The following is a 13,082-nucleotide window of genomic DNA, read 5'->3' on the forward strand; positions in this document are numbered from 1 at the left end:
TTATAAGATTTTTTGTCTGTATCTTATCATGTTACTAAGTATCTCGTTTATTAGAAGTCTTTTAAGTTTTATTAACGATCAAGCACCTGCAACATCGAATTAGATAACTTAATTTTTGTATAAAGGTATTTCCGTTTTGTTTGTTATTTTTCGGTATGTATTAAACAATTCTAAGTAAAAACAGGTCACTCCTTTACATATTTAATGCTAAAAGTATTTCTTTAAATGATGTAAAAAGTTATCAATGAAAATAACTTCAAAAACAATTAGAATCATTCGGTAAACTGTTTAGTTATATCTTTTCATATAAATGCAAAATGCTCCTACAATAACAATTCAGTTTCCCCTCAAGTAAACAAAACGGAGTCTGTCTTTAATTTGTTATGCTGTTTAAATCGTCAAGTAAATTCTTATGTCTATGTATCTCCTAGTAGTTTGTGAGCTGATATATGGAATACAACGTCTAGCAGTTCAAACAATGTGATGGCACTTGCTCCAATGAACAGACCCATGGAGCCTCCAATATCACCTACAATATTCCGATTAATCTCAATTAAGACTTTAAGACTGAATACAGCGAAATCATTACCAAACTACAAGGTCTAATATTATTACGTTCTTATTTTTTCCAGAAGGAACAATTTGTTCATAGGTAAGTGTGGATCTGTGTGTCCGTGTGTTATTTTTCATTCATGACATATTATTTGCTGAAATTTTGTAAGTTTTTTTTTTCACAGAAATTCTTTGATAAAAATAACGCCTCCTGAAAAATTTCAAAAAGGACAAAATTTTTATACAGAGCAAAATCAGAAATCAAATTAGAAGAGACTGAATAATTTCCAAGAAAATGTGTAGAAAACGGCTGGAAAGAAATTACCTGTATAACGACTACAGAAATTGACGGGGTACTTTTAACAGTCACCGCTTGATGATTTTGTTCTTCATTCGACATAAATTAACAAATAACCACAATATATGGAACATGAGGTAAAATACTCACATAATAAGGCAAATATATCATAGGCTTCATGTTGAGTTATTTCCATGTAACTCAATTCTCTGTAGAAAACATCTATTGACAAGTAGTTTTCCCTGAATTAAAATAAAATACTTTTCAATTATTTACGTTATAATGCAATGGTATGATTTGTATCATTAAAATCCGGCACAATCTTGTAACGAACAGAAGACCATATTTTATATAGCAATACATATTTGTACTAAGTACATTTGTGTATACCTTAAATATTCAGGCGTGCTGAATGGAGCACATAAGAGAAAATGGATGTGATTAGATATTATCCAGGCATACTGAATAGAGCACATAAGAGAAAATGGATGTCGTCAGATCCTAACATGCTGAATGGAGCACATAAGATAACCCGATGTGTGTTTTAGACAGCTTTCTGACTTCCCAAATGGGAAATATATCGAGACATTGGCGGGTGTCTTAGGAAATATCATGAAATGGAACGCATACGAGAAACTGATGTGTATTTATGCCAATAGATATTCTAAACGAAAATCTACCAAACAATGGGACATAAAGAGAAAAAACAGTCACGAAAGTTCGATTCAAGTTTGTATTCTCTGAAGAAACTTACTTATCGAAGTGCTCGTCAATTTTCGCCTCCTGATAAAAAAGGAGCAAATCATTAAACAGTTCTTCAAAACTTTCTTCTAAAGCACTGGCGTTGTGGCTAATTAAAGTGTCCGGGGACCAAGTTAAGATGCTTTCATCAATTAAAACTTGCCGCCCATTAATATAAAACTCTGTATAGTTTTGAAGAAATTCACTTTCATTTGCAAGTCTATAGTACTCAATTATATCTTTATCATTCAGAATCATACTCCAAATTACTCCTGATGATTCTTTTACCTTGAGTGCATTATCATATATGCTCTTTCCTCTTAACTTAAACCCTTCCATGAACACTACGATCTCTGCAATGCTCTTCTTCTCGGCGACCGAACGTAAATACACACTTTCTTTAGTTATGTTTCCAAACTCAATATACTCTCTACATAGCGAAAGGAACTCCCGTATACTGTTCATTTCGTTTTGCTGAATATCTTTAAATCTAATTTTCAGTGATTTAAGGTCATCTACAATAGTCACAAGCGCTTCTATATGATTATCCGCAGCAGTTTCCAACTTTTCAGACGCTTCGTTTAAAAAACTTAATGGCTTATCAACACACTCTTTGTAAAAACGAGTTTTGCTTTTTACAAAATTACTGCAACTGGATACAAATCTATTGCTTTTGTCATTCATGTCTGCTTTGTCTACCCTACCACTTTTATGTACTTGTTCTAGAAGCAAAACATAATCTGTAAGGCTTCGTGATACATCCTTGATATTTTTGTCAACGAAATCTGAATTGTCAATTACGTCTTTGTATTGATTAAGAATCCTTCTGAAGTATGAAGATGGTAAAACTTTCTGGTTATCTTCTTCGCTATAAGATTTGTAAGTATAATTCAGTATAGGTCTACCATATAACAAAGCGTTATAAAGAGTTGTGTAATTGTCCAGTGCACTATCAACATTACTAAGTTTAATATCAATGGCCAGCTTCGTTGAGTAGAATACCAAGTGAGTCGGGTCATCCCCCTTCTTATAATCTGTAAGATAGCCTATTGTTTGCTCTACTGCTTTTCGAAGTTCAAGAAATCCCCGGCATAGCGACGAAAATGTCTGCTCCTCCATAATATTTCGGGCAGTGATGAAATTTTTCTCATAGTTAAAAATCTGATAGTAGAATAGTTTTTTTCTTTTAGCTAACACTTTCGTATCATACTTGATCCATCTGTTGATTCGGGCTATCCATCTGTCTATCAAAGAATGTACTTCTAATTCAAGGTTATTTTTAAGTTCAATTCGAGCCAGTCGTAGGTTGTTACGTAGTTCGTCAAATTTCTGATATCTTACTACATTTTTCCTGTGTTTAGTTTCTATGGCCTTTTTAATTTTTCCCTCCAACTTACGTTGTTGTGGGTGAATCTGTATACCGCGGCCGTTTGGTTTCGCCCGCACTGTATTGATAGCGTTTTCTGCAGTTGATGCATATGACATTACAGGATCGTAAACGCCATAGACACAGGCAGTAGGACAATCACAGTACTTCCTGTTGTTATTGAACATCGTATCTGAGAATAAACGATAAAACTCAATGAAATGAAATGAAATGGATGTACAAACTAGTAACAACGCTGCAATATTTTTTTAAATCTACTTAGGGGACGAACATTTAATTTTGAAGGAGGATCATAAGAATTTTATAAACAGATATATTAGCTCAAACCTTTTTGGAAAAAATAATGGGTTTTTTTAAAGATGGGAGAAAAACATATAATCCTTATAAATCACTTTGATTCGAGCATAACGCTTTTATAATGATCAATTCGACCACACTTCTCGATGAATTACTTACCGAAGTTTTTCTTGTAGCACTGTAAGTATTGTCTAATAGTACATTCCTTTAGTTTACCTGCAATTGAGAAAGGGATATAAAAGGACATACCATTGAGAAAACCTATGCTCATTTCATTAAATTGATATCCTTGATAAACTATTTCATATTTCACTATACTCATCCAATCAAGAGATAATGTAAGTTTTTGGCGTGTGTCTTGCTTCACATTGTTTCGTATACTACTTCTTGTATGATAGTTAATGTCCTAATACCAGGTACAGTTTTAATGAGTTAAAGGAACATTTTAATTGTTCTATTCGGCCAATTCGAAGTTGTGTAACAAGTCCGTGGTAGAAAGAAGTAGCAAAACCGGATGTACAAACGATGGGGAAATCTATGGACAAAAACAACACCGGAAACATCAAATGGATAACATTCGATGATTAATTCTAACAACATAAAATAAATAAAAAGAGGCACATGAAACGGACAACAGGAATCCCAAAACTAAACCCAGGCGCACCGGAAGATGAATAGGATCTTCTTCTTGCCAGACACATGCCGTGATACTTATTAAGGGGATGAAGATCTATGACAGATGAAGATCATAGGTTATATTTGATATGAACCTTCCATACCAGTCAACCAGGTGATAGGGAGGACATTTGAACTTTTGAAACGACGAGTTAAATCCTCGATGAGCAACATATCCTTATACCCTAGCTTTTAGCGTATTTAGCCGTGTCCTATCTTGATAATCGATGTAATTGCCGTAATTTCTACAAAAAACTCCACGAGCTACATCGCGTAAACCAATTCTTCGCGTTTGTCAAAGAGTTCAGTTCAAAATTTCTTTATTTATGAATTTTGGGTCGGATATCAAAATAAGAGGCCGATTCACGGTAACTGTAGGTTTTATTTTCAAATTTTAATTAGATGAAATGAATATAGTTTACCAACACTGGAATTGTTGATTCATAAAACATTAGCTCTTTAGAGGAAGCAATTCGCATATTTGTGACGAGGTCTGCCTTATAGTGGTGTTATCCAAACATAGAAGTGCACCAGAGGTGCCAATCGATATGCCTACTCTCCAGCAAGGTACACATACATGAATTTCCCGTTATTTGTAAAAAAAAAATCAACATCGAAAAAAACTGCAACAAGCTAAGACGCAGTTTGTATTGAATTTTAGGGCGTGTAGAGAGGAATTTATTTTTGAAACCTGATCTCTGTGGTACCAAATAACTCCTACAACCACAGACAGATTCAATTCTTCTGTTAAGACATTCAAACAAACAGTCATCTTTTGAGTACTCTCTGCTGAAAAGCAGATCCTTCTTTGCACATTTTCCTACAGGTTTTGGCAAATTTTCAATCTGGAATGTGAACAAGATTGAAAATGAGGTAAATACCAGCAGTTTATTAAGAATTTTTATAAATAACTAACCTAAGTGTTCAAAAAGTAGCGTTAATTCGATCATAGATATTCATATAGTGTACTTATTTTTAAATTTTGTAATTTTTAAATACAGTTATTGCTTGCCAAATGATTGTACGACCAATCCATTCATTATTATAATTTTATCATATTTTTGCTATGTTCATTTGTATCATAGACTTGATAATTGTTCTAATCAAGGAGTTCAATATAAATGCTATATACAAATTCTTGCTCTAATTTAAAATGATTTGCATTCTGATTACTTTTGAATAAAATGAAATTTAATACTTACCACAGTGAGCTCGAGTCCTATCAGAGCATATGCATCTACGGGAACAGATATTCCAAGTTCCTTCACTCTAGGGACATCAGTATCATGATGGGCCAAAAGTTTGATACCAGATGCATGACTTGGACCTTTCATTGACTCGTATTGCTCAATGTTCAAAATTAGTTTCAATCCATGATCGGAACCTTCAAAGTATAACCAGTCAATAGATAATCTATAGAAACAATAAATGAGTTCTGCAAAATAGCTAAGACAATAATGTGTGATAAATCAAGTTCTTTCTTAAACATTTTTTCTTAACTGGATTCGATAATATCAAAAGAAACCGGTATTTAGAACCCATTGAAAATTTGGTGCCAAAAATAAGAAATAATTTGGACGAAATAAACAAGTAGCAATATGATAACAGCACAAAAACAGAATCAACAGTTACAAGAAGCAACTGAAACAATGCAAAGCGATAGAAATATAAGTACAGTGTAGCGACCGAAACGAGACACAGGGAAGCTTTAATGAAATGAACTTTGAGGACTGTACAAACCAAATACCAGACAGAGTGGCTAGAAAGGACAGATCATTATTCCTTAAAACTGAACTGAAATAATTAACAGTGGCATTAAGAAAATTAAACTATGCAAACCAAAAAAATATACACGCCCGCTAGATTGAAATACCACATTATATGATTAAATTGTTGGTTGTTTGTAGTTGCTATGGCAGGCTTTCCAAGCATTTCAGGATGATAACGAATGACAGTTCGAACAGATATAAGAATAAGAAATGTGATGTGATTGCAAATGAAGAGTAATAACAAAATGACCGAACTAATAAAATCTAGGCAGTAGTTAAAAAAAAGTCTAAAAACAAAGTCCGTATAATAAATGGTAATATCAGGAGAAAAATCGGACAGTTGGGAAACCACCGAAAAAATCCTGACTCGGTAAAAGCATTTTAAAATGAAAGGTGGGTTAAACCAGGTTTAAAAGCGCATAGACTCCTGCTTATATTACGGTTAATTATTTCCGGTATAATTCAACACAAATGGACAGCATCAAATTGCCACTAGTATTCAAAACAGAGAAGAATATATGAACAATAAATAAGTGGACACAAAAAGAACTAAATGCAATTTACATGATGTAAATCTAAGCCACGGGTTTCAAAAGTCTTGAACTTTGTGTGGAAGGTGCGTCAAGTTCAAGATTAAATATTAATAATATACAATAAAAAAAAACAGAGAAAATTAATTTGTAGACATTATGAAAATCAATCATCAATAATCTGTTTGTCAGAAACAGAACATTTTTTAAATAAGACATGGATATCGGAAATAAAACTTTTCAATGCAGCCTATGAGACTTATTTTCTATAACCCTGGTCCAAAATCCAAAGGCGAATTACCGACTTTCAAATTCGAGACGACTGCGCTACTTTCAGACCATCAAAGTCATAACGATCATTTCTTCAATATGGCGACCGTAAAACAACACTCTGCTATACAAAAGCGTATTTCGCAGGAGCATAGCTCGAAATAGAATGTTCCATAAATAAATATGCTAATACAATAACATTTATGATACGGTTATTATCTAATATTTACCCGTTTGTGTCGTAAGAACCTCTTTTGTGTCGCCGTACTGACTTAAAATTGACTTTTTCTTCGGTTTAAATGTGTAACAGAGACCATAGTCCGTTAATTTTTCTTCAAAGTCTTTTGCATCACATTTAATGTTGTTAAAGGAACATCTGGCATAGACAAAACAGGTATTTATTATGAATACTTAAACAATGCCAAGAAGACTAGAATTTTTATATCAGTAAGTGTGTCAAATGATAAAAAAATAAATGAATTCTTCATGTATGTATGTATGTATGGTTTGGTTTGAAAAGCTATTAGCGGTTGTTTAACAACATTTTTCTTATTTAGAAAGAAGGAAACCTTATGTCTCTTTAAGTTGGAAATGTTTTACAGTACCTATAGATCATATCCTCCTTGGTATGACCTGCTTTCAAAAACAAGTCACTGAACGTTAGTGTTGACGCATTTAATTTATTCCAGTCAATCTCTCTAGTGGACACAGTAGAATCATATAGCTGTTGAATTAATTCATACCAATTGTACTCGTCAGCTGCTGATATCCTTTGAAATATAACGATAAATCAATACAACAGTAATGTCAAATGTAAATGGAGTTTTCTAAAATGTCAGTTTGTATGCTAATAATGAAGTAAATGTGAATTGATGTATATTTGATGTCAGATATATTTGTACCACTTTCTACATAGCTGTTGGTGATTTGATTCATATTAAGGATTATCCTTAAAATGGACAAGATTACACAAACAATATACCACGGGTTTTATCATTTTATCATAACTTTTAGTGTGTACAATGTACCATGGGTTTTATCATAACTGTTAGTGTGCACCGTATCAGAGGCTGAATTCCGATATGTGGCTTTTCTCAAATAAAAAAAGAACAAAATTACGTTTCATGGAGACATCAAGTAACAATTTTTTCTTAAAGTCCATGGGTTACATAGGGAAACACTGATCCCTTAACCCCCTACCCCCGCCCCTCTCCACCACGACAAATTTATAGGACTATCATTTTTAGAGAGAAAAACATGTCTACTTCCATAATGCAGGTGTTTGGCATTTGGCAATTGTTGCAAAGTATAACATTTTCAACAAATAAAGAGGGTCAAGTTTTTCAATATTAACATTAAGTTTTAATAAGGGGTAAACTTTCATTCTGTCAGTTACATATCAAAACGTGAGACATTTTGATTTGGTATTGGACTATTTATTGCTAACATCAAAATTTTCTAAAAAATATTACGTAGTTTGAATTGTTTTTATTAATTTCAAAGAATATTACTCCCCTTTCCTAATAAAAATGAGCAAAAGTTTGAAAAATAACATTTGCAGTTGCAGCTGTGATCCTAATGAATATTTTTGTAGTAGAAAGCTTACAAACAATGTATATTTTCATTTTATCACCATTATAAACAGCGATTTCTGAAAGAGAAGGGAAAATAAGCAGTATCATTTTTTTTCTCGATTTTTCCTCTTTTAATGTTTATGTATGTTTTGTTCAATTAAGGATTGTATTGTAAATGTATGTAAAAACAGTTAAAAACCCAATAAATAATTTACGGCTCATAAGGAAGCACGATTCGAACTGTATGGAATACTTATTTTAGCTTATGCAACAATAGTTATCTATATAATTGCACATCATTATTTTCTAGGTTAAAACGCTATTTATTGTATTTTTATAGTCACAAAATATAAAAATACCAATTACATAGATTTTGCAAGTTTCGATATATTGTACTCTTTTTGAAGGAGTAACGTTTTATCGGCAGCACAAAAACCACATACGAAGGGAATTCATTATTCAAAATTAAGTACTTTTATGTAGCAGTCTTTATAAAAACCAGACAGAAGGTGATTCATGCATGAACCTACCAGATTCAGTTTTATTTCTGGTTCAGAAACTGGTCTTAGTTTTTCATTTTTGGATTGCGCCTTTGAGATAAAATTTATATAGATTGTACATGAAATTAGCACTTTGCAAATGTTGTGGTTCTTGATTTGGTTTGATTTATGTGGGAGGTTGAGTTGCAGTTTTCTCAACAATACAGATCTAAATATATAAAAGACTATTGTCACATAAAAATGAAGCATATGTAGACCAAAAAAGCATCGTCTGATCCATGGGATTTTCTACACCATGAATCACTTTACCTTAGGAAGTATCTGAATTTTATATGGACGGGTTCTTAAAACGTAAGACTTTTGTCCCCCATGTTTACTATAATGAATGAAGCATCATTGTTTAAGGGATTTCGATTTTTTTTCAGAATATGATATATCATATATATTAGTTTAGAATAATAAAAAAAAATGAGGTTTCATGGTGTCTTTTTATTTAAGTAAAGATCATCTTTCCTCAAAAGTATTAGCTTGATCTCATACATTATATGACAACTTATGATAAAATTATTATGGAATTACAAGTAAAGAATCGTTTCCAAGATTGAAGTCATCACTACAGAAGTTTTATGGTTATACAAGATTGAAGTCACCACTACAGAAGTTTTATGTGGTCATCATGAACTCGTGGATCGTTACGGTGTATCCATCTGCACCATGAAAACTGATTTGTTCAACGTGTCATAGTTTTCCTTTCCTCTTTCGTCTACCCCTGACTTGACTTTTTATGAACAACTTGGTGGATGTTTCTCGGAAAGCAGAGGACGCTTACACTACGGGTGCACCTGGTCCATGCTCCCAGTTTTTTAGCGGAGTCCGAGTTGCTCATTTACTTTTGTTACTTTGCATGTATTATTTTCGTTACTTCATGTTTCTTTGTTGGGTATGTCTGTTTTCCATGTCTGGTCTTTGTCCTTGGATTTTATTCTGTTGATTTCCGCTAGAACATTGGTTTCTTTGATTACTCTTCCATAATAGCAGGCCACTTATTTTCCTTAACGTATATCTATCCTTTAAAGATATTCATTTCATTGTATTATTCTAGTATTTAGTTACCGATATTTTTTCTATTTGTTTAATGAAATCATTAAATTACGAGTTTTACTTTTTAAAATGCGTTAGTAATAACCACTCAAATGTTAAGGTCTACAAACTAGAGTGTAAAGAGTTGTGATCTTTATATAAAGAGGTCAGACATTATTTTGGATTAAAATAAATTGCCCGTAGGTTAATTTGGCTAGCCTTTTATGTTTAGAATACTAAGTTTTAAAATTACTACTAGTTTTTTTTCTTAGTTTTCGTTTTCAGAAAAAAGCATAAACATCTAATATATCTATCAAACCTGAACGCGTTCTGGTTACATATTGTGACAAATGGAAATTTGAGCGAATCGTTGTGGTTGATCTTGATATTGACGCTTATTGGTGATTGGCTGAAGTAAATTGCTCTGTCAGCAATCTGGATGGTCATTATAGCAAAACAGAGGCACATCAACAACACCCAAAGCAACCTACAAATTGGAAAGGAATAAACTTTTAGTCACAACCATTTTATAAGAAAGCAGTAAAGAAAATGGTGAATAGAGTGAGTCATTTTAGGACAAGTACATGTTGACGTACCAGTAATTGATTTTCGATTTCAAAAAAATCTGTCCACAACTTAACGGTTGACATTTGACTGTGCAGAAACTGTTTTATTCCTTTAACTTCTTTTATTTTAATTTATTGACAGTCAAATGATTGTCAATTTTGTACTTTGTTTATACTGGGATCGGTCAAATTTTCATGTTGAGATATTATTAGGAAGACAATGCCCCGAATTAAGTTTATGTTTAGTCTGCACTGAAAAATATTTTTGTCGGTGTAATTTGTATCAGTCATCCATCTGTATAAGTCTCTTACATATAGAAAGATGTAAACTAATATACAGTTTTCCAAAAACTTAATACCAGTAAATCTACTGCGTATTTATTTATTTAGAAATTAACATTATTATGTGTCTGTTAAAATGTGATATGTACATCAAATACTAGTATATATATTTGAGAATTGAAAATTGAAATTGCGTTTTGTATAATACATTTCAACAAGCTAGTAAGTATTCTGCAAACAGTGTAAAAAATATTGGTGGATAATTTTAGGATGTAAACATTGTACTTATATATATATATATGCATTATGAAGAATGGCTTTGAAAAAAAAATAGATTTTGTTACCTTCGTATAATTCCCGCCTCTCTCAATGCAACATAACGCAGGCCATGTAAAGTTGTGTTTTGAGTAAAGTCATAAAACTGATCTTTCCAACTCGGATAGTCTTTATCACTGCCACTTTGACCACTGACTGTTTCAAACTCCTGATTTTGCGGAACAACATTTTGTTGCCCTTTTTCGTTATCCATTTTGTCAAACATCATCTATTTAGAGTTCACAGACTGAACTACAATATTATTCACAAAATGGACAATTATATATGGTAGTTAATACTATGAAATATTAATGGCAATCAATTTGTCTTATATGCTCCTTATTTATATTCATATTATTGTATTATGTAGATGAAAACACATTATCCATTTGAAACTCGAATATTACAAAGCAAGTAAATTGAAAGGGGATGATGACATAATTAAAACAGTACCAGGTCGTTTTATCAATTAATTGTGCAATCCTCTGGGCTCTGTTTCGTGTTACAAAATACCATACTTATCCCTAACATTTAACAACCAAATACTTTGAGCATGTTTATGCATATCCTAGTATGTTCGTACTAACCATAATTTGTCTAGTGAAATAAATCTTGATAATACCTTTTATACGGAGCATTCTTTATATCATCTCTCAAAATTATACGGGCATTTATATTTTCAATTAACTAATAGCGTTTAAATGGTGTAAAATTAATCTGTTCAAATCATTTAAAATGAAATTAAACAAAAAATGTAAGGTAAAATAACAAACATTAATTGTAACAAAAACTTTTTAAAGGGGAGATACTTGGCGGGAAAATGTTTTAGTTGATAGAAAATGATAGAAGTTTTAGTGTTTCTAAGAAATTTTATATACCATTTTTTTAATAGTCCGCGAAATCTTGACAATTCCCTAAAGAATCCATTTAAAATTGCCTCTATTAAGGTTCAATTAAAGTCGGTGACCTGTTTTTCCAACGCAGTCGGTATAGTTTTACTTTTTACCCTTTGACTTTAAAGTCGCTCTTCCATGGAAACAAAAGTTACCTGATCGCATTTCTGTTTCCCGATAGGCCAAAATGTATCAAAAATTTAAAGTGCATGCAATGTGTTATTTCCTGAATGAAATGTAGAAAATTATAAGTAAAAAGAAACTTTACTGCATCAACTATATTTTTAAAGATAGTATTGTTTACATTAAAATTCTGAAGTATGTTCATTCAAAATAATCTTTTGGGAAAAATATGAAAATCTGTCTACTAGAAATATTAGGTGTGCTCTATTGACAAGATACGCATTTCCACCTCTAAATAAACTACAACTATTGCTATCTAAAGTCCATTGGTCGTGTCAATGTACAATAAATGATACCAATAATTAATAAACCACCTGATTTAGACTAAAAATTTGGATTTGAAAAAAATGACTCTGAATTAAAAATAATGGGGAAAATAACGTTGCGAACAAACGACCAAACCATAAGTCTGTAACTAAGTTGGAAAACACAGTCTGTGGAATTCTTAGAGATTAACTTTAGTCATTATTTTGTCTATCAAATTTATTATGTATATTAAGTGGTGACAATATATAGATACAAATGTGATTATCTAAATTTTGCCTATTGTTTATTTTATTTTATTTTATTATTTTTTTCTTCTCTTCAACTAATTTCATGAACACACAGGTTGATGACTGTTACTAAAATGTCATGTACACTTGCATTAATCCAGTTCAAATCAATCCAAACACATCAGATCTTCTTTTAACTTTGTGGATTTGCTGGGTTTTCATGGTAATTTAAACCACAACAAGTTTTATCACATGAAATATAGAAATTTAAATGACATACGAAGTTAAAGGCATAAGGAGGAAGGCCATTTCGTTGTAACCCAAAAATCCTTACTGGTGCGAAGATATGTACCCATACATTATGGAAACATGTAAAGTTATGTGTATTAGTAATTTATAAGTATATAAATGCCTTAGAAAATTTAAGGACCGAAAATTAGTTTATGAAGACGAATGTGGAAAAAGTATTGACACACAAGTTTTCTTTTGTGTTCCATATATTTACCTTTCAAAAGCGTTTCTCTCCCCCTTTCTTATCAACTTTAAATGACTAATTCCTTCATTATTATTTTTCAAAAACTTATATTTCTGTATGCGCATGCTCATAAAATTATTGTATATTTCTTTAATGGGAAAATACTTCATATGTAAGAGTATTCAAGGAAAGGAAAACTGA

At 31.8% G+C, this 13,082-nt stretch overlaps 1 protein-coding gene across 1 annotated transcript; it reads right to left on the reverse strand.

Annotated features, from left to right (window-relative positions):
* Window positions 1–188: 188 nt before the first annotated feature.
* On the reverse strand, window positions 189–11,154 carry LOC148608936 (uncharacterized). The gene is made up of 10 exons (XM_088596476.1): window positions 10,866–11,154; window positions 9,993–10,160; window positions 7,125–7,289; window positions 6,750–6,895; window positions 5,153–5,334; window positions 4,642–4,795; window positions 3,435–3,491; window positions 1,605–3,150; window positions 1,001–1,092; window positions 189–529 (listed from the first exon to the last, which is right to left on the reverse strand). The coding sequence occupies exons 1-10, from the start codon at window positions 11,063–11,065 to the stop codon at window positions 417–419; spliced, it is 2,823 nt and encodes a 940-aa protein (XP_088452602.1). The 5' UTR covers window positions 11,066–11,154; the 3' UTR covers window positions 189–416.
* Window positions 11,155–13,082: the final 1,928 nt, after the last annotated feature.

This window comes from Perna viridis, chromosome 8, assembly GCF_037379345.1.
Source record: "Perna viridis isolate PV_CMFRI_1.1 ecotype Kerala chromosome 8, ASM3737934v1, whole genome shotgun sequence".
NCBI classification, from domain to species: domain Eukaryota; kingdom Metazoa; phylum Mollusca; class Bivalvia; order Mytilida; family Mytilidae; genus Perna; species Perna viridis.